This window comes from Lathyrus oleraceus, chromosome 7 (assembly GCF_024323335.1).
Source record: "Lathyrus oleraceus cultivar Zhongwan6 chromosome 7, CAAS_Psat_ZW6_1.0, whole genome shotgun sequence".
In the NCBI taxonomy this organism is placed as follows: domain Eukaryota; kingdom Viridiplantae; phylum Streptophyta; class Magnoliopsida; order Fabales; family Fabaceae; genus Lathyrus; species Lathyrus oleraceus.
In genome coordinates, this window is record NC_066585.1 from 412702840 (window position 1) to 412729892 (window position 27053).

Below are 27053 nucleotides of genomic sequence, written 5' to 3' on the forward strand. Positions count from 1 at the left end.
ATGTAAATGAATGCTTGATTCGTATTCCTCATGCCATGACCGTTCCAATGATGTATAATTTGTGCGAATCTGGAGAAATTTTTGCATGAGGTTACTGTTGAGCCACCTCCTTCATGAAGAAGACGGTGGAAACCATCATGCATGGTCGTGCGCTCCTCCTTCTGGTTTTCCTAGGGTTTTCATCCCAGTCAGCGCCACATGTGCGTGCATGTTGTCCAAGCGATTGGTTGTGCTTTCGCTGACCATGCCACGCGTTTCTTGGACCGCTGTGTTGGCATGCCAACACATTAATGAAACTCAGCGTTTCATCCATCCCCTCGCTTCGATTCCTGGCGGTGCATTTTTGGATTTTATTCATTTCAGCGCCTCATTTGAATTGCTACAGGGTTCGATCCCTTCTGGTAGCGCACTTTCAAATTAATTCTCATTTTACCTTTCCCTCCATAATTTCATGTACATTTTCCACATTTTTATTTCAAATATTTTCCAACTTCAAAAATTCATATCAAATTGAAAATGAATCAAATTAATTCCAAATTTTTTTGCTACATGATCCTTGAAGTGTCTATTATTTTATGATGTGATTTTCTGATTTTTATCATCTCTGGATTTTGAATTGTGATTGGTTAATTGATCATGTGTGCAAAATGTGACATGCTTCATTCTTTCTATTGTGAAATGCTCAATAATGATCCAATTGCCATGGAATTTTATGTGTTGATTCCTAACATGATGCTTGACCTTTAAGGCTTGGTTTGGTATTTTTCTCATTTTCCATCTCTGTTTTATACACATGTTTGTATGGTGTGACAATGTGTGTCACACAATTTGATGTTCAACTTGTGCATTTTCATTTCCATATCAAATGAGCTTCTCTGATTATAATTTTTGGCATGATGATTTTACTTGACATGTTGTATGCACATAAAAATTTCCATGATTGTTTGATTCATTTCTGTTTTGATATGGAATTTTCATTCTTGATGATCAATTGTGTGCTTTGAAATTGTCTTTGTCTTCTTTTGCTCACTACATGACCTTGCTTAATGATTTTGATTTGGTCCTTTTTAGGACATGTTCTTAATTGTTTAAATGAGCTTCATGTTGAATATTGGTTGCTGTTTTGACTTTTTGGTATACCTTTGACCCTAGGCTTTGCCCTAGGGGTTTGTACTCACAATTTGAGCTTTGTCTTTCAGATTCAAGCAATAAGTCCTAATGGATGATGTAATCTTCTTGCTTGAGATACAATTTGCTTTGTTTAACTAATGTTGATTGTGTTGTAGGTCCTTGGGTGGCTAACTCACTTGAGTTGTTGACTTGCATTGTGTATATTGGTTGTCTCACTGTTGACTGTTTGTTTGGTTTGTCTGAATGTGAATATTGACTTGTTTGATTTTCTTACAGGTACTTTAGTAGCTTTAACTCATTACTTGAGTTGCTTTGCTTTGCTTGTGGTTGGTTTACCACTTAGGTAATTTCTTTAACTCCATGTAGTCTGGAAGCCCTGTCGTTTATGTTTGGCAGGCATTTGGCTGAGGTCCTCCTTAAGAGGCAATGTCTTTGATTGTTTACTTTTGTGCCATGTACTTCAAGTCCTCCTAAGTGAAGAGGCAATTGGCAGATAGAAGGGATGTGCAATCCATCCCCTGCTATTCAGTTGAGTAATTCATCTTGCTTGCACTACGTGCTGATGCATTTTGAATAAACACCCAAAATCTTGTTGTGTCAGTCATTGTGGAATAGAGTTCCTCATTCTGGACTCCCACACATTCTTTGATTCAAGCTCACCCAGGCTAGGGTTAAGAGCTATGAGGTCTAACCCTCATCTCCCATTTCATATGCTCACCCTGACGGTCAATGGCAGTGGTTAAGAGCCTGAAACCCTTTCCAGTATTTGGCTTGTTTGTCAAGGTCGATATGACCCCTTGACTAAAGCCCAACCTTGTATGAGCCTCTTGGTTGTGTATAGCGTGTGATAATTGATTGCTTGTTTGCTTATTTGTGCATCATTCATATGCTTGTTTTGCATTTGTTATGTGTTTTCTTTTGAGGAGTCAGATGTAAGACCATTGATTGGCTATCTGTTTCCTGTTCCTTTTGGGGAGCTGGATATAAGACCATTGATTGGCACTCCATTTCCTTTCGTATGTTGTTTTGAGGAGTCAGATGTAAGACCATTGATTGGCTATCTGTTTCCTATTTTGTTTCTTTTGTGGAGTTAGATGTAAGACCATTGATTGGCTATCTGTTTCCCATGTTGCTTTGTGGAGTTGGACGTAAGACCATTGATTGGCACTCCGTTTCCCATTTTGTTTTCGGAGTTGGATGTAAGACCATTTATTGGCAATCCATTTCCAGTTTTGTTGCTCCTTTGACCTTACTTGTTTTCTTATTGCTTTGTGTTGCCTAATTCCAAAGGAACTTCCTTGAATCATTTCTATGATTTTGAGAAAGCAATCCTGCCTGTGGCTTTGTCCCTTAACCTTCACCCCCTTTTGTGCCTAACTTTGAACCTTATTTTCATCCTTAACCCAAAAACCATAAAACTTTTGTGCAAACATTTTCACCTGTTTTCAAACTAGAAACCTAGGCCTTAGGCCTTTGATTTTCAAACTTCATTTTCACAATATTTCTTTCGAATTGAACTTTAATGTCAACTTTGACTTGTTTTTTTGAATACTTCTAATTGATTAATTTCACTCACTCAATTGCTTTTGTGGCCTTGTCCACTCTCTTAATCAAGTTTTCATACATTAGCCATAGATCTGAATTATCATAGTGGTTGATGTAAATCTCACTGCATCCTTAGTGATTGAATTGTAAGACTTCCACGCTTATTATAGGGTTAACCCCTCACTAGGGTGTTGAAGTTGTTCTCACATGGTGGATTGTTGACTCAGGTCAAGTTTTCTCCCTTTGATAACGAAAGACCTTAAGGCTTTTGTTTAAAATCAATCCACTCATCTTTTTGAAATCTTTTAGCCGAACTACGGCATTTTGATCCTTATCTTTCATGAAAAGGTACGTAGGCAATGGGTTCATCCATCCAAACACAAAAATAACTAACTTGTACATTCTTTTCTCATCTCTTCAATCAATGTTTGCACAAAAATATTTTATAAACAATAACCTGATACAACAAGTTGTGAAAAGAGGTTCCCTAGGAGTACCTAGGATGTTGTGGGTGCCTAACACCTTCCCACAACATAATTACCCCCTTCCCCAGATCTCTGACCCCTTTTTACTAGTTTTGTTTGTAAAACTTTATAGGCTTTTGCTCGCTTTCTAGCCATTCCTTTGGATAAATAGAAGTGCGGTGGCGACTCGACTTTGTATGATTTACCTTGGATCTAATCAATATTTCCGATGGTGACGAATACACCGCTACAATGAGTATGAAGGCGATAACAGTGAATAAGGTTTGAGTGTAATCCATGTTTGATCCCACTTAAAAACTCAAGTTGCAGAGGTCCAAAAATCTGAAAATCTCAAGGTTGAAGATGATGTTCATCGCTGCTTCGCGCGTGTTTCTATTTTTAAATTCAAAATCATATGTTGTCACTTTTTCATTAGTTGAGGGGAGTAATGTGTCTCCTGATGTTTAAGTGTTCCCAGGTCAATGCATGCGTTAGTGTTCCCTTTTGATTTGACTATCCATTATGCATACTAATCATAAGTTACTTAATCCAAGGGCCAACTTTGGCCCATGTGTTATTTATGAAGTATGTTTATTTATTTATTTTATGGGGCGTGTTTGTTAGCACCAAGGGTGTTTAGCCCAGTGGTAAGGGGGTTGACCCATGACTCCAAGGTCAAGGGTTTAACCCTCGGCGCCCCTATTTCATTTCTTTTTCTTCCTTTTCCCTTTTATTTTCTTCTTTTGTCCTGTTTTCTTTTCCATGTTATTTTCTTCCACTTATTTTCTTTTCTTTTCCATGTTATTTTCTTCCACTTATTTTCTTCTTAACCGAACATTTTGCAAATACCCTCAATTTAAATATACTTTTTTATTTCTATCCATCATTTATTTTTTAGTTGTCCATTTATTGTTACCACTCTTAATTTGATATTTATACCTTTGTTGTTGATAATGATTGATGACATTCTATTTGGTCATGGTCATTGGTTTTTTAGGGTTGATAAAATCTTCAATATTTTAAACATGTAAATTAATGGTCAATGGATCATTCATGATACTTTGGGGTGTTGATAGATTGCCTCTATTTAACCATATTTTGAACCATTTGATGCATAGATGAGACCTCACCTCTTGATCCTTACTTATTGATCTATTTGATTGTGTTGTGTCCATTAACTACTAACCATTAGTACTTGGACTTGAATATTTAAACTTGTACATTAATTAAACATTTAACTTATAATTATTTGGGTGTTATAATCTTTCATTTGTCAAATCATTGATAGATGGACTTCGGGTTGTATAACTTTCTTTGGTTCAAATCTATTACTAGATGATCATGGATCATCTTCAATACTTTACATCAATGATAAGTTATCCATTGATGTGCTATATTTTGAGTCCTTTGACTTATGGATAGATAACCCCTAAGTAGTTACCTTGTACATTTAATTACTAACCACTAAATATTCATCACTAACCATTGATATTGTTGATTCAATCCATCATCTTGTGATTTATTTTCTTGTCAACTTTATCGTATTGTAATTTACTTTCAAGCACCCATCGTCATGCTTATCATTATCGCATTCATATGATCAAAAAGAACAAAAACATGATAAAATTAAAAGACCAATAAGATGCATTCATCTGTGACCAAATATTTCATTAGGATCCTTGCATGTGGACCTTGCCCTATCTCTTGATATTTTTCCCTAACTTGGATTTTCATCTGTAACTTGCAATCTTTTATTGCAAGAATGACATCATGACACTACCCTAGGAAGACATGATTTGTAATCCCATTATCCACTTGTTAGCATAGGTCACTTTGCACACACGAGGCTTTCTCTTGGGTTACCTTACAATGAGACCCTTTATTTTTTGCTTGGTTACTTTGTAAATATCCATGTACGCCATCATTTCAAAATCAAAAGCAATAAACCCTTGATCCAACGTCAATCGGCATTTTCCTAATCAAAACCAAATATACAATAAAAATACGATTCATATTGTACGCACGAGCCTTAAGTGGTGGGGAATGAGTAAGGATGAAGCTCTTCTACCCTTACTCTGACTATTTTGGACACAAGACGCTTGACTTGTTTGTATGAAATATTCTCCTCCACTCATAGTCTTTAGTGTAATATAATCACAAACAATCTTTTCATAAACCATAAAATCAACATCAACTCATTAAACTCATTTTTTCCGCCTTAGGGCACCACTCCGAAAACCCTTTTCAAAGTAAAATCAACCAACACACAAACATTTTCTACTCCGAATATGGAGCTCTAGTTCTTCATCCCCCGATGAATGATACGTAGGCACAAGGGCCCCAATCCTTTGCGAGCACAATAATAAAAAACCAAAATCTCATTCTTTGCCACTTTCTTAATAATAAATAAATTTTATACATAAATTCCCATGCACGTAGACAACTTAAATGGTTCCCATTGAGTACCATGGACGTGAGGGGTGCTAATACTTCCCCTTACGTAATCAACTTACGAACCCATTATTTGGTTGCGAGACCAATTCTTATCCTTTTCTTTTTTTTCTCAAGAGGGTTTTATCATCTATTTTCCCTCTCCTCTCTTTTATGAGGATTAAATAAAATTCGGTGGCGACTTTGTATAGTCATTTTTATTTTGACTTTCAGTTTGGTCGATCTAGTTGATTTCAATCACGGTTGCGACAAAAGGCAAAATAATAACTTTGAACATGATTTGTGAGGTGAAACCTAGACTTCGAAAGTATTTTCCAGACATGAACTGGATTTGGCACGCTCTAATGGATGGGGACTTTGCAGTAGGTACGAAAACCTCATTAGGTCCCACAGGCACAATGACTGGGATGAAGTTATCAAAGAATGGTTACCCAAACCCCGAGACTCACTAAACCTACATTAGCTGTTTTAAAATAAAACATGATGCAAATATCTGACAGGGGCACCCTTCTCCTACAAAAGGCAACAAGTTGTGACTTCATGCAAAAGGCTATGATATAAACTCATAAAAGGTAAGTTGTCTCACTAAAATATTCTCCATGCAAAAGGCAAGGAGAGATGGCACGAAGCCAAAGGGACTCAAAAAAGGTGAGTGACTGATGAAAGGTTCAAAAGGTACTTTCAAAAGGCAACGCGAAGAATATATATTTCGGGAAAACCTGTTGGGTATACCAATCAAGATTTTCATGATAATGTTCTCAGTTAGGAAGGAAGAATGTCTCAATGAATGATTCTTTTATGCTTTCGAGAAAGACTTTCATGCAGTTATGCATGTTTGATTTTGTATGGCGTAATGCTTCTATCTCGATGAAATATGCTACGTGTTTCATGATGAAATGATATGCAATGAATAATTTCTTATGCAAGACGTTGATGCATGGTCAAGCTTTGGTTATATACAGTTATGCAGGGTTGGATATATTTGTGACGATTGGGAACTTAGGGTACCAATAACCATTGGGTTTATCAATCAAGATCAGAGTTCTTTGTTGAAAGATTAGGGGATGTGTTTAGCACGATTCCCAGACATTCATCTTGAACTTAGAAGTTTCTTAGCACAATGGATCTTGCTCTAACCAACCTAAAAAGTATAGAGAGGATCATCCTTCCTTAGTTGGTCATGCCCCGGTCTATTGGGAATCTACATGTATTGCCCCAGTCACAAGTTATGAAGCAACTCAGTCACAGAATGATCTCAATTTGACCTGCCCTAGTGTCTTGAAACTATATACCTCTGATAAACCATCTCAGAGATATTGACTTCTTGGGCTTTGAGGAGCTTGCCCAAATACGAGCCTTGAAATAACTTTACCTATGGTTGGATGATCTTTAAGGGAATGCCCCTGACTAACTGGTCATGGAGATATTTTTTGAATCTCGATGTAACTATCCCAAATTAGCTTAATCTTCTAGAGATTTCTCAACGTGATTGCCTCATATTGACTGAATTTTGTAGAGATCTCTCGATGTGATTACCTCAAATTGATTGAATTTTGAAACGGCTTGTCTTTCTGCTTAACAGAGTTCTTATACATTCTACTCTTTGATGTGATCAAATGAAGTGGTTTTCCCCTACTAAACAGAGTTCTCAGGCATTCTACATTTTTGGTATGATCAATCAATATAATTTGCCTCTACTCGATGAAGTTTTTAAGCATTATGTCCTTTGATGCGATCAGTTGAAGTGATTGTCCCCCTGACTACCTGATCTTCAGAGAGATTCATCGAATCTCGACATAACTACCCCATATTAACTGAATCTTGTAGAGATTTCTCGACGTGATTGCCTCAGATCGGCTGAACTTTGAAGCGGTTTGTTCTTCTGCTTAACGGAGTTCTCAGACATTCTGCTATTTGATGTGATCAAATGAAGTGGCTTGCCTCTGCTCGACGGAGTTCTCAAGCATTCTGCATTTTTGGTATGATCAATCAAGATGATTTCCCCCTACTCAACGGAGTTCTCACGCGTTTTGTCTTTCGGAGTACAATCAATCACTATGACTTGCCTATGCTCAATAGAGTTTTTAGGCATTCTGCTCTTCTGGCGTAATCAATCAAGATGACTTGCCTCTGCTCAACGGAGTTCTCGGGCATTCTGCTCTATGGCATGATCATTTAGATGGCTTGCCCCTGCTCAATGGAGTCATCAAGCATTCTATCTTGTGATTTCATCAAGCTCCTCAATTCACGTTCATCGTGGAAAATTCCTTTGATGTCAGATGCTTACTCACGAGTAAAGCATGTCCATTTTGAGAATGCTAATGTTATGTTTATACTAGTTTTGAAATCCAATTCTATTCACTGGAATTATGACATACAATGAATATATATCACTGATTGAGAATATCATATCAATACCAACATAAATGATAAGCAAATCGTTCAGGAGTCAGTTTTAACACGATCTTACTGATTATATGCTTTTGAAATAAATTCTGATTCACTTAGGTCTTTTGAGGGTTGTAACGTGGCCTGCTTCACAGTTTTAGAAATAAAGGATTTATGGCTCGAAACCTATCCTAACCCACCAATTCTTCTTGATGTTCTCCAATCTTACGTTCAGTTAGTTTGATACAAGCGCTAATTTTTCTAAAGGGATTTGGGATAGTGGAAGTGATAAGCCAACAAGGTTTTCAGAGTTGCAATCACTCATCTCTTATTTGTTCTTGTTGAGGATTTTCTTTTGACTCCTCCTTTGCTTCTTCGTTTTTAATTTCCCTAATTTTTGCTGGACTGATTCAGATTTGCAATCCACATGGATGCCAAAAAAATTTCCTAAGTCACTCATCTTTGATTTTTCGACTTAACGGACTTTCTTTCTTTTTCTTTTGATTTCCCTAATTTTGATGGATTGATCCAGATTTGCAATCCACATGGATGCCCTAATTTTTGCCTAAGTCACTCATTTTTGAGTTTTCGACTTAGCGACTCTCATTCTTCTTTTGATTTCTTTTTCCTTTTTCTTTTGTTAGAACAAATTGCGTGACACTTGTTCGTTTGACTTGAAGGGGTTATGACAGCCTCATGCCTCTGTTAGTGAGGGATATCCGTTACAAATTTGTGGTTTCCGACCTCTCGTGAGGGATAAGATATGATTGATCCTCATATAGGACGCTAATCTTTTGAAGTTTGAACACATGGTCAAACTAACTGACGACTACCCTTCCCCGGGTTAAGATTGAGGGTTTTTATGTTCAGAAATGAAAACACATACTCCTTGGCTCGAAGGGATTGACTAGGGATTATCTTCCTTATACCTCTGGTGTTTGAGGATTTGAAGCAATGTCTTACATCGTCAGTTAGATCTTATTCAAAAGCATATGTGCAGTGATTTGGTGTTTTCGTCATTCTCCTTTTGATTTCGCTTAAACAAAAGTTTTGTATCGATGAGAAATATGAGTGGACACTAATGAATTTATTTAAAACATGCATATTCATTTCAATGTCATTATTATTCAAAAACATACGAGTTTATTACAAGTGAATATTATAAATGACAAACAAGAAAATTACACATGCAAAATGATTGAATGACAAAAATGATTGTCAGTGCTGAGGAGATATTCTTAGGCTCGATTGTTGTAATGGATGCTTCTGCAATCTCGACACTTACTTGAACAAGGGATTTCTATTCACCCACATGTTTCCTCTTTGCAGAGTTAGGCACCTCTTATCAATCAGCTGTTGTACTTTGGTTTTGAAAGCGTTGCAATCCTCAATCGAGTGTCCTGATGACCCATCATGGTATCCACAATGCATGTTGGAGTCATACCCTGGGAGAAATAGTTGTGGTGGATGCTTTGGAGGCTTGGGGACCACCAGTAATTTTGAATCAAATACGTCAGCAATTTAGTGTATGTCATATGAATTGGATCTAGAGGAGCATTCCTTCGTTCTAGGTAGTTCCGAGGTTCGTGCTGATTTTGATATTCTTGGCCTCGGGCTCGCTAATCGGGATATGAATTATAACTCTGCGCTGAGTCCTTCTGCCCTGGTTGGGGAACAGGCAATAACTGCTGACAAGGAGGCCTTGGAAGTCCATATTATGGATGATATTCGTGAGGCAGCTCCTGATATGAGGTGGAGTCAGACAAAGGCATATGAGTGTCCACTTCTGGTATGGCAGCTGGTGCGAGGTTGCCTTCCTTCCCCAACAGTGTTTGTAGGATATCCAAGACCAGGCTTGTCTGAGTTTTCAATTGGTTGACTTCCAAACTCAATGCTACTTGGCCTCTCTGAAGCTCTTCCATGATGATCTGAGACATACTTCTAGCCCAAACGGATGTCGGGTAATCAACTAGCTATTCAGAAATGAGAGGAGATATGAGGTCTTGTCTGATGACAGATGTATGAAGGATGCAATGTTATGCAATGCATGATACATTTTCTTCGAGAGATGCAATACTAATGTTATGCATATTCATTATACCAGATGACATGATCGTAGCAGATCAAAGGTATATTGGAAGTTTAGTTTCCCTACAAGAAACCCATATCCCCTCATAAGGTGAGTACTAAGACTTATGAAGATGCTTAGAGTCACGGATTCTGAGGCAAAAATATCATTGTCGCCATAAGATATCTTGTGAGTCAACAATACTTTTGGGATGCTCCACTCTAAGTGAGATTGCCCTCAACTTCGAAAGCCATGGGTTTTCTAAAGGTCATCGGAGTCATGAACCCCCTTTGAAAGAATGGTTGTCAGCACAAAATGACTTACGTGCCAACGAAACTCCAAAAAGAGTCTACTCTAAGCGGGATCTTCGTATCTTCCCCCCAAGACAACTACGTCCGACAGGTCAATACGAAGTCCCTCATATCTTAGGTATACTCTCTAATCCCGTGTATTGGACTTTTCACTCAATAGAATCCAACCCACAAGAACACCACAAATATATATATAACATGAATATAGATAGCAGGAATAGATAAATAAAGCTATACATAAATAAACATCCAAGGAAAAAGAATACAGGTAAGTTAGGCTTGACTTTCTTAGGAAACTATGTATCCCCAACAGAGTCGCTAGCTAGTTGAGGAGTCCCAACAAGTTGTCTGCCCAAATCCCCAGCATAAAGATTCTTCACTGGGAGCTTTAACCTCTCTCATCTCTACTAGTTCATTTAGAATCTATCAATATCAGCTCTGAAACACATGCTCAGCTATTGGGAATATATTTTCCCATCCTTATGGTGTGACTCACACCTCTGAAAATTCAAAACTTTCCTCGGGTATTTTCGAAGATGCATCTCCAGTGCACCTGAAATCACCCCATCCTTCGTAAATCAAGTAGCCACCTTTTTTTTTTGCCAAAAATTGGTTCGGAGATGCATATTTGAATATTTCTGGGGTGAATTCGGATACGCATCTCCAAAAAATTACCTGCATGCATCTTAAACAGAAACATTGTCCTAAGTTTGTATTTTTTAATCTAAAGTCATTTTAATTCGAATAACAATGTTATAATTTGATTTAAACATTAATAAACATGAACATCATAAAATAAGGAAATGCATTTATCGCGTTGCGAAAAATACAAAATTGCCACCATATTTTATTTATTCCAAAGGAAATGGAAAATAGCGATAAAATCCCAAAGAGAATGGTCTTCATAACCAAGAGTGAATTCAGAAGCCGGTTATACAAGGGAAAAGTATTAACACCTATCACATCTATCATACTCGATGAGAACCACTAGCTTGTATCAATGTGTATGGATGTTGTCTATCTGAATGTTGTTTGCTATCGATGAAATGAGATGAGAAAGAATAAGATGGGAAGAGAAAATAGGTTTTAAATTAGTGTGCTCACCAAGGTTTTGAACCCTTGTGCCTACATATCCTCATTCGTGCAATAAGGAAGTTAGAGCTCCGTAGTTCCGCTCACAAATGGAGTACTTATTTGGTTATTTTTACTGAACAGTGTTGATGTTCGCGTTCTACTGTCAACTTGATTGTATGCTCGAGCATGAGAGCGTTAGGTGTTTGTTTGTTTGCGATAGAATGGAAGCGCTTGGATCGCACTCTAGCAGTTAAACATTACTTGCTCATGCATGAAGGCATAAGCTTCATTCACGGTAGAACATAAGTAACATGCCCTTTCTGAAAAGGTTCGAAAGATGCCCTAAGGCATAAAATGATTTGATTGGTTGGGGTTGATTTAGTACGGAGACAAGTATCAGACCCTTGGCTAGGTACGATCAACAATCTAAATACTTTTGAGTTGAGAGGACAGTGACATCCTAACCACTCTTTTTTAATCGTTGGTACTTAGTGGGAGACAAGTATTTAACCCTTGAATAGGTACGCCCAATAATCAGTGTACTCGAGAGTTGAAAGGACAGTGGCATCCTAACCACCTTTTTTCTCTCTCAGAACACCAAATTGAACTTGTTTTATTGTTAGATATTTTGAGGAGGAAGTCAAGCATCGGAACCCCATGCTAGGTATGACCGACAATCCGAGTACTTTAATGTTGTGTACAAGCACGTACACCCCATTTTTGCACTCCATTTTATTGAGAAATTGTTTTGAAAAGACACTTGACGTTGGATCAAGTGCTTGGCATTTATTTTGAAAAAGTGTGTGTGAATAATGGAGGTAGAGATAGAAGAGATTGAGAAGGGAATGGATTGAGAAGAGATTATATGATATGAGAGATATGGATAATGAAATGAGATACTTGATGTTGGATCAATCACTCGCGTTGCTTTTGTGAATTTATTTGGAAAGCACTTGACATTGGATCAAGTATGCTTTTTGTCCTTTGAAAGTTTTGTTTTTATCGTTTGGTTTTATCTTTTTTTAGCATGCATGGAAAACTATAAAGGAATGTAAACCTAAACTATTACACTTGCATGCAAATGAGGGACATATAACCTACAATAGGGGGATGAAACCATACAATACAAAAGGCAAAGCAATGGAAACAAACAAGTTACAAATCAAGCACCACACCTAAGACAATCAAATGACATGGTATCCTCGTACGAAAATGAATCATTAGAGATCATGATATCTTAGGCATCATGGGAATATACGGAATCAGCAAGGCACCTTTAACACAGAATCTTGGTCAACGCATTAGTCATCATGGGAGCATGAATGGTCATTGGAACAATCAAACATACATGTGGAGTAAATGCGTGTGCATTGAATTACAGTAACATGGAAGCCAATAATGGTCTTAAAAGCACATGGGAATTCTTTGAATGGGGTTAATGATTACAATATTAAAACACGTGAAGAATGAAAATAAAGAAGCTCAGAATAAAATTGAAAAGCCAACTTCAGCCTCTCTCACTCAGTCACCGTCTCCGCCGCGCCGGAGGCTCCCTCGACGGCAGAGATTTTCCAAAAATTGAAAATTAGCCATCAAAACTCTCCCTCTCAATGTCCTCTACATGAATCCAGTAACGATTTCACCCAAATCCTATCCTAAAGTTCTAATCGAAGCGAAATGTGGAAGAACCCTAAATATTGAAAATAAAGTTAAATCATCCTCACTCGGAATCAAAGCCCAAGTGGTTGAGGCTTTGATTCCTCAACCTTCAAATTGAATGCATGTAACAAGATTGAAACAAAAAGAGGGAATCGAAGCTTACGCTACTGGAGCAGATGTAGTGGACGACGACAATCCGGTGAGAATCTCTTGCTCTGAGCTTATTATATCCTTCTTTCGTCCCTCTCTTCTTCTACTCTTTTCTTCTTCTTCTGATTTCTACTAAGAGCTTTTTGTTCTTGATGATTAAGAGTAAGTAGTGAGCTTGAGAGGTTATGTGTGATTGGAGAGTGGTGAGGGTTCATAGATTTGCAGAGAGAGAGAATTGGATGAGAGTGAGTGTGGTTTTTGTTTCAGAGTAAAAGAATGAGTGATCTCTGAGATGAGAATGAATCTGGATTGAAGAAAAAAATATGATGATGCTTGATGATGGAACTTTATAGTATGTTAGGATTGGGGATTGGTGAAATCATTTAGAGGAATCTAACTGAAATTGTGGAATTCGAGAGAGTTTGTTATGTAACTGTTTTCATTTTGTGAAAGCGAGGCAATCAGTTAAAATTAGTTGGCAATGATTTGTTAGCTTAATTAGTTAGGTTCAGTTTGTTGTGATGATGGGATCAGTTAGTTCTGTTAGTTAGTTGGCTTGAGTGTGATGGTGATTTCTGTCCAATTTTATTGGTTGTGGTTAGTTTTGTGAAGTTTAATTGAAGATTAGTGTTAGTTGTTGAATGAAGCTATGCAGTGTGAATCCCTGTTAGCTTTTAAATGACCTCTGTCATGAATTTTTTGATGCTTTGCTTGGCCTGTATTTGTTTTCAATTGATGTGCTTAAGATGCTGTTGGTGTGGTCTACTGCAGGTCAGGACTATGGCAAAGTTTTGACTGGATGTTTGCTCATGGTTGCAAGGTGGTGTGCAATGGCAAAGTTGGTTGCTGCAAACTGATTAGATGTAGGTGGTTTGTTACAAGGTCTGCTATGATGTGTCATGTTTGTGCAGGGGTATTGCAAGATGGATGGCAGGTTTGATGCAAGGTTTGATGGTCCATGGCTTGTGCAGAACTGCCTGTGCATTGCTAGGCATTGTAGTATGGTATGGCTTGGGAATTGAAGTGTATGGGTTGTTAGGTTTTAGGTGTTACTCATGGTTTATGTCATGTAGGATAAGTCATAGGCATGTATGGTTGTATGTAATTGGTCAAGTTGACTTGTAAATATTATATGTAATTTGGATTCACATTGTATATAAATGGTTGTATGAAATGATGGAATTGAATTTGGAACTGTAATGGTTATGGTTTATAAATGGTTTTGGAGTTTGGCTCATGAATGATTTATGTTGATATGAACATGAAATTTGGAGTTGAAATGATTGTTTGAACAAAGTTTAAAATGGAACAATGTTGAAATGTAGCATGACTAAAAAAAGAAAAAAAAAATAGATTAATGGTTCATGTTGAAATAGATCAATTGACTTAATGGTGGAAATGTGAAGATATTCATTTGAATGCATGGCATTTGTGATTGAAATTATATGGTTTATGTGTATGGAAAGATTGGATTGAAAATGACTAAAAATGGAGGAAAAATCATGTTGGTCCAAGTGGAGGTCCAATTGTTGGTCTGACCAGGTTTTGGACATGGTCATGGACCAACCTCAAAACCAAGCAAAAATCAAATGAACCAATGATCTTATGATGAATTTTGATACAATGCATAGAAACAAGTATTAGGGGATCAAAAATGATGAGTTGGTTGACCAAAAAGTCAAGTGTAACCAAATTGGCCAATCAATGTAATCTTTGCAATGAATATGGACGTTTGTGATGGAAAGAACATGATATGATTGAAGTGAGGAATTGGATGGATTGAAATGATCATGAATGCAATTGAACTGAAAACTTAACTGACCATCCAATGAACAAAGCATAAACCAAGATCTTGACCATGAAAATGAATGGCATGTGCACCATGATTGGATGAAACTTGAAGGGACCAAAGATAATGGATGAACCATCTAGAATGGCAATGATCAGATGAAATGATTAGATGAAATGATGAGACTTGAAATGAATCCAAACCAATCAATGAAATCTCCTTATGAACCAAAGACAAAATGTCTTAAATAGAACTTGAACAAACCAATGCACCATGATTAAATGAATGGTGATTCCTCATATGAATTTAGGGTTAGGAATATCCTTAAGCAAGGGGAACCCTGAATTAGGATTTTGTTTCACCAAGCAGCCATAGATGAATCTTCAACACCAAACACACACAAGGACCAAAGGTACCCCCAATTAGGGTTTTGGTTGACAGAGCAACCTTAAGCTGCTAGGAAACCTAACTTCCACCAGATACAAGTAACAATGCTTTGAATCCAAGATACATGTTCTCTTGTATTGAACAATGCATATGCAAATATATGGGTGAATATGAAGATATGCATATGATTGTGATTAATGACCTAGGTGAACGTTCTGAAGGGTATGGTGAATTTTGGGGTGTGACAGTATTAATTAAAAAACAACCAAGAATATCACGAATATTGTTCTCGGAGTATGGAAACTAATACAAAAAATTCCCAAAATACAAATAAAACCATAACCTACTGCGTATGCCTAATTCTAACCACTGGCTCTTCCTCTTCCGCTGGTAACCCAAGGCATTTTGTGCCTCAGTAAGAATGGAACATGCTAGGGCAATCACATCATCGCCACCTTTCTTAAACAACTCAAACTCTATCCCCTCAAACACAATCCACATAATATTTTGACATATCAGCAACACATCAATGACATGGTCATCCTTGACCTGCTCATTCTTCAAGATCTCCTCATGAGGAGGCCTAGGTGGACGTCCAAGAGCGTCTGGTATCCTAAGAGGGTATGACACACTATAAAACCAAGTCATGTAACCATCCACATAAGACCACTGACTTGTGGTTGACATACTCTGATCTTCTCTGGTACCAGATGGCTCTCGTAATCCGCCAGTATGTCATCAAGATTTATGTGGAAGAGGTTGTTATGAGTATACGCGAATGGGAATCTCGGAATGAACTGCACATATCCAAACTGACACATACATCACTCTGACAGATGCATGCACATCAGATTTGTCCCACATGCCAGCCATCTAGAGTAAAAAAAAATGGGTCGAAAGCCACAGTGTCCCAATGAATGATGTATGGTGTCCAATTGAGGTCATCATGTTGAGTTCGGTCAATATACACATGGAACGGTCGCACAACATCATTCCCTCTGTGCGGGAAATATAGGAAACACATTGCCAATCTTCAATATACTATAGCACACAATCAAACCGTGTATGCGGTGAAAGTGGGATATGATACATCCATGAAAATGAATAAGAAAAAAATATTAGTGAATTGTTAATGGTTGTGGAAATTACCGTCATCAGGATCAAGAGACTGTAATTTGCTTTGTCATCCAAAGAGAACATTCGCTTAGCTTGAAGTACATGTATACCAAACAGGCGGGTCCCTGGTTCCACTCGTGAATGACCGACAAGTCGATGAAGTATTTAAGGTATGCCACATGGTTGAACTTTTGTCCACTATATGAGGTAACACCTCAAAGCACACTTCTGGTGGTAGGTAACCTGTAGATCATCGTGGTCTGCATCATTGGCCAACTCCAAGTTGTCTTCATATAGTTTCTGCAAGTATGAAAAATATGCATGAGCACCTCTGGTGCTCTCACACTACATCAGAGCATCCATTGGATCAACTCTCAAATAAATTACCATCGTCTTCTGAGCTTCATCACGTTTGATTCTGAAATGACCAGGTAACTTCCCCCTGATGGGAAGCTAGAAAAGGAAAGCGACGTCATCTAGTGCAATCGTCATCTCACCAATGGGAAAGTGGAAAGATGACGTTTCCTTATGACATCTCTCAGCAAAATCCCACGACATGCCATGATTAATGATCTTGTACCCGAAAGAACACAGGTCGGGAAGACGAGAGTATCATATGACACTTTAGAACCAATCATCCTTAGGCTGGTAAAGCTTCAAAATATTTATGTTGAGGTTAACAGACTTCAAACATTCACACTCATGTTAAACTAAATATATAAGTCACAAGGAATTTGTTTAAACATATAAATAAAAATGGTTAACAAATATACTTCTTCGGCCCATATATGACCAACAACATGATCTCTATAGTATATTAATAAGTAGGTGTCATGACCAACAATATGATCTCTATAGTATATTAGTAAGGAGATGTCAGATAACCCTTGTGGATAAGGGTCTGCAAGTGGAAGGACACCATCATGTGCAACATGAGCTTCCTCCCAGCCAACATGAACAAGGGAGATGTGCCTCTGGCATGAGGACCCGTGTGACAGGCGGCTCCTAGAATTCGATGGTTCCCCATCAAGAGACCTAGGGACATTCGCCTAACTCTGACCTGCTCATTTTGAAGTCTAGTTCTCTCACGTCCAATGAACGCATGTTAGATTTCACAGCCAAGTATCATTTTGTCGTTGTTGTTTGCATCCATTTTACGAGAAAAACACATTTGTTTGCAACTTCATGACATTTTCGAATATGCATCTCCGAAACACAACAAAGATACAATTCAGAAATGCATCTCCGAAATACAACAAAGATACAATTCAGAGACGCATCTCCGAAAAAGCTCATGTTTGCAACAATGGCAAAAAAATCAGTATTGGTCTAACAACTAAAAATGCAATCAAATCATAATGCATGTCTCTAACAACTGCATATTTTGAATGTGACTACTATCTAATGCATTTAAAACTAACTATTTTACCTAATACATTAATAATAATAAAAGTTAAATGAGAAACTTACTCAAAAAAGTGTTTATGAGGATGAAAAAATGTTGAATGTAATATGGAGTGAGTTGAGATTTATACTATTGAAGTAGAGAGGTTGTGCTCCTTGAAAAATTTACTAGAAAAAATTGCTCACGAATTCTAATGGGGTTTGTAAAAGTTACAGAAAATGATGAGGGAGAAGAGGGTATGTCTGAGCACTTTATATATAAATTAAACGCGTGCAGAGATGAATCTCTGAAAAAACACCTGAATTTAAAAATAAAAATTAATTCGGAGATACATCAGCGGACAAACTCTAAAACACATACGGAGATGCATCTCTGAAATTAACTTTGACAAAGTGATGGAAGCCCAACCATTTACGTTTATTTTGTGTGCGTCCAGATATGCATCTCCAAAAATATATGACATTTTTTACTTTTTGCCAAAGATTTAGAAAATTCAATAGAGATAAGAAAGGAAATTCCCCAATTGTTTGCCTCGTTGCTCTAGATGCTCTCTAGATTGCCACTGTCACAGCCCTAAGATGTTACAACTACTAGTTGCAACATTTTTCTTAATCAAAACGGAATGGTTTCCTCACTCCTTGTTATCTCAATTAACCAAGTGCAGCAATATTACAGAGTGATCAGACCTGTCAATTATAAAATTTGCAAGTTGTGAATTTATGTATAGATCAAGCCCCTGTGTTTCATAGCTTTATCCAATCTCTAATTTGTCTACATTATATATTAACATACATTGAATAATGAATCTAAAAATAAACTTCCTCTAATAAAAAAGATCGATAGAATGTAGTATAAGATAGAAAGAAAATATAGTTAAATAATTTTCGTATATTATATATATTATTTACATTAGATATTCAAGAGAACTTATCAAATTTATCTATAAAAAAAATCTAACTATGATGTAGAACATTTCTATGAGTTCACCTAAACATTAAAATTGACACATGTTAATGTTGATAAATAAGCTCAAACAAACGGGTAATATGTCCATTTCAAACACAACCTTATTTTTTAAACTTAAATGCAATTGCACTAAATCTAAGAGATACAAAATTTGCAGTAAGAAACAAAAAGGCAATAGATATATATTTGGAAGTTTACAAAGAACAATCGACAATATGACTAATAAGTACTATATGTTATCAAGGATTAACATAAAAACCAGAAATGCATGCGCATCAGAATTACATTTTCATTATTAAGAATTTGAAAGCAATTATCAAACAAATGGGTTAGTTTGCACATCCATGCAACACTGTCAAGTCATTGCATGATGAACTATAAATTAACAGATAAAACAACACTACATGCGTGTTAGTCGCTACGAATCTATGAATGTCGAGCAGGATAGCAAGAAGTATAAAGTGTGGAGACAACAAATGGGGCCTTCCGTTGGTAAAATGTGTATAATGATTGATATCTATGCACACATTAATCTTATTCAGTAGCTAAAACTTTACACATCAATTCATGAACAAATAAATATCACCACCATTGTCATTTTTCATTTGAATCACTTTTCTGAGACTCCCTCTTCATCATATTTAGTAAGTATAAGACAACTTCTGACATTGCTGGCCTAAATTCAGGCTCCGGCTGCATTATAACCAATAAATTAATTGAAGGAGTTAAAAGGCCATAGAGATAAACAAGCTAATAATAACTGAGATTTATGTTGAAATGGATAAAACTCACCTGAAGGCATCGAGAAATAATGTCTGCGAAATTTGACAAGGACTTTGCAGGGTAAACTCCATTTAAAGAAGGGTCGACCATTTTTGATAATGCATCAATATCGTGAAGTTTGGGAATTGCCCATCTAGCAAGAAATTGCTCCCCTCGTGGACGTGTGCTATTCAAGAAGTTCCAAACAATTAATTAACTGAATAAATAATCCAAACTGATGCGGAAGTATTTAAATTATGCATACTCACCTGTCATGGGACTGGCGGCCGGTCAAAAGTTCTAACATAACCACTCCAACACTGTAAACGTCACTTTGGTAAGTGTAAGTTCCTGACTCAAATTCTGGAGCTCCATAACCATAAGCTGATTGCAGGTTCCCCGAGAGCTGACAATACACGGAACGTTATCACTTATCTGACTGTTATAATATAAATTGCATTTTGACATTGTTACTTCCAAGACATTAAATACTTCCAAGACATCAGGAGGTACCTCAAACCTGTAACATTTTTACCATTTCCATAATAATGTTGAAACAACTTCTACAAAATAAATAGATTCCTTACCTGAGTTACAGATCCCGAAGCTATTAATGGAGCTAAACCACAATCAGATACACGCACAGACAGATCATCATCAAGGAGAACATTGGCAGACTTCAAATTTCTGTGTACCACAGGGGGCTGACATTGCTCATGCAAATATCTTGTAAATGACGAGTATTAGATTCAGAACTGTTGTAAAAAAAAAAACTAATGCAAAGAAAAATCTTCCCATCCCCAACTTCAGATTTTATTTTTTGCACAAGCTACATTCATCTGTCTGGAATATTGTAAAGCTCTCTGAACAGTTCAAGCAAAATATTACGTTTTGCTGATAAAAAGATATCCTTTGGATAGCACCGGGCAGTTTATTTTTTTGATTGAATTGATATTTGAAATTGAGTTTAGTAATCTATAATGTCTTTTATACTGAGAGTAGAACACAATGCAATTTGATTATAGCATCCCCGTCAAGAAGCACTGTGTTAGTATGATGCTAGACCGATTTAAATTTGGGAAAGTTCTAACAAGGTTGGAATACAACTACCTTAGCAATGACCAAGTTATTAGGTTAATACTTTCACCAATCAATGAATCCCAGAGAATAAAATATTTAAACTTCAAAAGTGAAACCATGAAACCGTTACTATAAACTACAAATTAAATAGCTTGAGCAATTTTCTATTTACAGCATTTATTACTTGACTTACTCTAAGGCTCTAGCTGCACCAAGTGCCATCCGAATGCGAGTATTCCATGATAGTGTTGCTTTGAATTCATCATCTGAGTGGAGTGCATCATATAGTGACCCGTTACTGCAGTACTCATAGATCAGAAGCCTTTGTCCATGCTCTGAACAGTATCCAATAAGCTCAACAATATTTGTATGTCTTATTCTGTCGATACTATTTATTAATTCAAGAAACTCATCATCTTTCTGGTGAACAGAGGTTCTTTTGTCTAGTTTCTTTACAGCAAACAACTAGCAATTCACAACAAAAAAAAGTAATCATCAGAATAAGAATCCAATAGTGGCATATAAATAACAGAACAGGTTGTTTTAGCTAGTGAAAGAGAAACAGAGATCTGAAACAAAATTTGATCCCCGGATTTCAGTAGTTAAACATGTAATAGATGAATATATGCATTTAGCCATTTACCATGGAATTCTAGAAAAGCCTTTGTAAAATATGAAAAACAGAAGAGAATTATTGAATAAACAATGTTCAAATAGTCATTCATTCAAGAATCACAACAGAAGTAGCAAAGACTTAAGAGACTACAAAAAATGAAATGTATGTATCCATTATGTGCTATCTAAGGGTGATTGAAGTGCAGAAAGAAAGATCGAGGAAAAGTTCAGAGTTTCTTTTACTAGTACCCTGCCTATATACTAATGGAACCAATAAGCAAAAACCGTACCTTCCCATCAGGAAGCTCTGCTCTGTACACAGTGCCCAACATACCTCCTCCTATAAGATTTTCTTGAGAAAAGCTATTTGTATACTGTTGAAGGGATGCAATGGTGAAAGATTTTGCAAAAGTAGGAGGAAAAATTGAACTTCTTAAAGATGGATCGACATTAGTCCCTCTGTGGGGAATGGTTGGCTCAACAATCACCCTCATAGTAGGAGGGGGAGGAGGAGGTGGGGGTGGCGGCGGCGGCGGAGGAGGAGGCGGTGGCGGCGGAGGCACAAAATACACTTCCGGTGTACTGATATCAATCTCATGATCTCCCTGCTTTGGTATTGCCGCCATTCTTGGTACATCCTTTTCTTTCTTATCCTGTGCATTAGGAATTGGAACAGCCCACGCTCTCCTAGGCTCTTCTTGGCGGTCGTTATTTGGCCTCAAGACATCACGGGCTGGTACTGTTAAGATAAATAACAGGTTTAAGTTATAAATAAGTGGATCCTTCCAATGAACAATTAAATGCAAGATAAATAATTAAATGAAAGACAAAAAGCTATATTTATTTGCCTTTTTCTGTTTGATTAGGTGGTGGGACTATAGGCACTAAATCTCTAGGATTTTGTTGCCTTTCACCTCCATAAGCACCAATTTGATGTCGTTTGGACCTTCGGTCAACCCGCTCCCTTCTACCACATCTTGGAATAAATAGAACGAGTGCTAGTACCAAAACAATGAATGCCAAAATACTGCCAATAGATATTAAAACTACCCTTTTGGTATGTTTTTTCGATTTCCCAGAATTTGACTCAACTGCTGCAGTTGGTCCATCGGCCTGTTTAGGAGGTACACGGCCAGAACCAGATGGTACAACAAAAAATGGTGTTCCAGGAGGTGCTCCTGGCGGTGCTCCTGGTGGTGCTGTTGCTGGGGAGTGAGGTGGAGGAGCAGGAGTTACCGTGGTGTTATCATTAAATGGATTTCCAGCTTGTCTGCATAATAAACACCATCTTAGTCACAGAAGCAACAAAAATTACAAGTTTACAACTATTTTTTCAAATTAAAATTTCTAATGTAACCATAATCAATAAATAACACAGAATAGAGCATACAAAGAAAAAGTTATGGACACTTGAGTTTTCTCAATAGTCACAATACCAATTGATCTATGAGGAAGCTAAATAAAATAATCTAAAACTCAACCTTATGTCCTGCTATTGCCAATATAACTTCACTACTATCCTTCTTCAACCCGATTTAAACTACATACTCCACACCTTCTGTGGATTTGACAGGCCAAGAACCACGAGTTTCAAACACCATTAATCAATTATACACTACACAAGCTGACCCCTTCGTGAAAATTTGAGACATAAATTTGTGTGCAATAGAAATGTACCTTTCCTAACGCACAGTGACCATTACAAATTAGAATTTGTATGCAATCAATCTTGACTCTTGAAACTTATCTTAAAAGAATATATTGTTTCTTTTTTCCTTGACTGTTTAACTTTTTTCCTAACTGTTAACTGGAAGCAGCATCTGTTTGGTTCTTTTATTACAAATGCACTGCTTCATAACTTCTTCAGAATGTGTAATACCAAAGTATCATATACTTTTCTTTTGGCCTTATTCGTTCCATTTTTAATTAATTGCAACACCATACAACTTCGAACTTAATAGGATCAGGTGAATTTTCAAGAAAACATAGTACAGACTCATAACCACCAAGTTCCATACATGTCTATCATCAAATTTTCTAATTCAAAAAAGTCCCATTTATGCAAAAAGAAGCACAATTTGCATTAAAAAAAATAATAATTAAGGTTTGCACCTGAAGTTAGGGATACTTAGCAGCTTTGGAGGTATTGGGCCAACAAATTGGTTGTTCTCGACATTCCTGTTCAAACAGGGAAGACTGAACTTTTAACAAAATGTGTAAATAACTAAATGTAGCATCTGGTCCTATATGCATCCTGAAAGTCCCACAATCTACTATGATGAAAACAATTTAATATATGAGTTATAATTTATATGAAACATGGTTGAGAAAAATACAAATTTTTCAGAGGAAGGTCTTGTAAAATATCAAGTGTCCCAGATAGTTGATTATCCTGCAAGTGTCTGCCAGAAAGGAAATAGTGAATTTGTTTGACAATTTACATAAAATAATGGGTCATACTTTTGAACTTATTAGGAGAAAATACTAACAGGGTGGTCAAAGATGACAAATTCTCCACCGAAGGAGGCAGTTCCCCACTCAGATTATTACTAGATAAATCTCTGCAAAACAGTTAATTGCTCGGTAAAATATGTTTAATGTATGAAAAAGAAAATAATCTTAGTTCACATTATCTATATTAAGATATTGTTTAAAATGAGGTCATACAGATTGATCAATTGCGTAAATGACTGAAACGCATCTGGTATTTCTCCAGTTAAATGATTGTTGTTAAGAGACCTGAAAGGAGATGATTAGTTATAATGTAGATAAACTTGCATGAAATTTTACATCAGCTACCATACAAATTTAATATAAATGTATGAAGCGGTGTCACTGTAGTTCCCAAATATATCAAAATCACAGAAATATCCTTGACAATGAGAGACATTTGAGGATATTTTTGTAATTTTGGTTAATTCAAGAACTATAGTGTTAGTGCCTGACACATTATAGGATCAAAATTACTGTTTACTCGTAATATTTTATAGGACAAGCAACAAACTCACATGTCTGTCATTCCGCTTAAAGTGGCTAAAGAGGTTGGAATACTTCCAGTAAACAGGTTGTCTGAAAGGAAACTGCAAATAAAATCCATCATGTCTTTTAACAGAATTTAATGGACAGAGCTAGTATTACAAAAATGAGTTATTACATACAAGTTTCTCATCGTAACTGGCAAACTGGATGGAATACTTCCTCCAATGTTGTTGTTACTCAGATCGCTACCTCCAAAATACACAGCAAGCAATGAAGATGATGATGCAGAAGAAACTTACATATACATTACTGAATTGAAATAAATGCATCAAGCAAGGAGAATTATAAGTACATTACTGAGATTGTAACAAATGATGCCAGACTATCACCCAGTTCTCCTCCCAAATTTGCACCATTCAAAACACTGCCACAAATAAGATGATAAGAAAACTTGTGATAATCTATTCTGAGATACAACAGCAAATGCCTTTGTCCATTAAGTGGAGTAAGCTACATGATTCAAACTAGTGTTGCCAATCGCAGATCGCGGAAAGTTGTGGTTTGCTCAAATTCTGCTATGCTATAGTGCTATTGCACACTATAGCCACTATTTGACAACACTTGTAATAAATAGTGTATCACAAAACAATAGTGAATTGATCAAATTCTGCTATGCTATAGCTTCTATACTAAATCAAAGGAAGATGATGTCCAAATATAAATGAGGTCCATAACAAATAAATTTGAGAGATATCAATCAGTAATTTAATAACCAGGCCAAAGGGATAAAAAATGAAGCGTACATTTTTTGTATGAACGAGCCATTACATTGAATGCCTTGCCACCCTTCCCCGCACGGATCTCCACCACTTGAAACCCACCCAGGTAGAAGAGGAGATCCCAGTGAAGCATGTAGGCTATTGAGCGCAGCAACTGAGATACAATCAGAAAATTTTAGAACTCCAATAAAACCACAGGTATATGACATAAACAATCAAGAATGTGTAGAAAGCATTAATTCATAAATATTATGTTCCAGTTCCCAGTCAGCCACATAGACCTCAACACACCAATCAAGACAAAGACTGAATATTCAATGCACAGTTACCAGCTACGGATACTGAAACAGACACAGAGAATCCGCTAATAATTTGAGAAAATGTAAGTGACTAAATGTAACCAATGTGTCTGTGTTAAGTCATACACCGGTCATGCCTTCAGTCTGAAATGATAGTGCTATATATAGGTCAACGGGATTCATCTATGAAGCACGGACACCCCAAACACCCCAGCACTGACACGGCAACACTAATAATAATTTTAAAAAATAAATAAACTAAATGTAATCACAAGTGTCGGTGCAGGTGCCCAACAGTGACACAGACACGTCTTTTTCCAGAGGTGTCAGTGCTACATAAGGATTCATAGTTGCATCATATGAGAGATGCAGATAATCTTCAACTGTCATTGAAACACATACACTATAATATAAATAAAATAGTAATTGAAAATCTGTCGGGCAAATCTTAGCTCAACTGGCAAAAGTTGATATTGCTAGGTTGAACGTCACTATCAGGGTTCAAACCTGGTACTCACGGTTGTGTGTGAGTTTCTAGTGGTTATTACAACTTCGTCGACGACAAAAACAAAAAAAAAGATAGCAATTGAAAATCTGGAGTAGTATACTTTGGAGACAAAGTTAAAAAGAATACATACCATCAGTGGGATCAGTGAGAGAATTTGAAATCTGAATGATACAGAACAACAAAAATCCCAATAAAACCTGTCCATACTTCTTCAAAATAGTTCTCTTCCAATCCATTAAGCACCACTTCCACCTTAATCTTCAACACCGAATCACAAAACCAACATTCCCAACTGAACAACAACAACAACACTGGTCAAATCAATAACACCTCAAAAACTCACAAACAAAAAAACTAATCATACCCCAATAAATTAAGTGAAGAGCACAACAACGATGGCAAATGCCTCTGTTTTTCTTTTGTTTCTAAAATAATAAATAGTTAGAATTTTTAATGAGTTTAAGATTCAAACGGAAACGTAACTGTAACTTTAAGCAGCAAACATAATGCATTGCAACAAAAATAAGAAGATTTTTATGATATAATAATAGCAATAATTAGAAGAAAAACACAACAAGTAGCTAAAACTAGTGTAAAAAAAACCCTAACCTTTTTTGCAAACGAGAGGAATAAAATGCAAAGGAAAATTTGTAAAGGTGCAAATGAGAATGATAAAGGTTGTCTCTAAAACTCTCTCTTTCTTTTTCTAAGTAATGAAGTCATGAGTCAAGACACAAAACATTTTAATACTATTAGCCACGCTGTAAAGTATATCTTTCTTTTCTGGAAATGTTTAAGTTATACGCGCTTTTTCAGGCGCGTGCATTCACTAAAGCTTAGCAACTTCTAAAGAAAAGGTAAATTGATTCCTCCTGCCTTTTCATGTGGCTTCTCACAATAAAAGTCTTTTTTTATCTCTTCAAAATCAGCATATATTCCTGAATTTTTACTCTATTAATATTAATTAATATGTTAATTTAATTTTAATATGTGTGAAATACTTTTATTTAATTTTAAATTTAATTCTTTTATTTCTTCTCATGATTAATACTACTTGTATAGGGAAAATACCTTTGCATAAATTTATGTTTTTGTTTTATATTTTTCTAAATACATTTTTCTTTTTC

The 27053-nt window shown here is 36.5% G+C and overlaps 1 protein-coding gene and 1 long non-coding RNA gene across 4 annotated transcripts; one reads left to right on the plus strand and one right to left on the minus strand.

Moving 5' to 3' along the window:
* The first annotated feature begins 12514 nt into the window (after positions 1-12514).
* LOC127105295 (uncharacterized) lies at positions 12515-14478 on the plus strand. Its single transcript, XR_007794985.1, has 2 exons — positions 12515-13290; positions 14013-14478. It is a non-coding gene; the product is annotated as an uncharacterized LOC127105295 (long non-coding RNA).
* A 4691-nt stretch (positions 14479-19169) lies between these two features.
* LOC127101529 (protein STRUBBELIG-RECEPTOR FAMILY 3) lies at positions 19170-26672 on the minus strand. Of its 3 annotated transcripts, none has more exons than XM_051038970.1 (17): positions 26536-26672; positions 26057-26218; positions 25144-25273; positions 24693-24764; positions 24520-24585; positions 24370-24441; positions 24029-24100; positions 23851-23922; positions 23698-23763; positions 23474-23539; positions 22210-22631; positions 21652-22100; positions 20940-21211; positions 20254-20392; positions 19936-20072; positions 19697-19853; positions 19170-19597 (listed from the first exon to the last, which is right to left on the minus strand). In XM_051038970.1, exons 2-17 carry the CDS (start codon positions 26160-26162, stop codon positions 19499-19501), a joined length of 2397 nt encoding a protein of 798 aa, XP_050894927.1. In that variant the 5' UTR covers positions 26163-26218; positions 26536-26672; the 3' UTR covers positions 19170-19498. The 3 variants fall into 3 exon arrangements, with proteins under 3 accessions (XP_050894927.1, XP_050894926.1, XP_050894928.1); XM_051038969.1 differs by lacking the exon at positions 26536-26672 and adding an exon at positions 26291-26497; XM_051038971.1 differs by lacking the exons at positions 25144-25273; positions 26057-26218; positions 26536-26672 and having other exon boundaries at positions 24370-24430.
* Between the last annotated feature and the right edge of the window lie 381 nt (positions 26673-27053).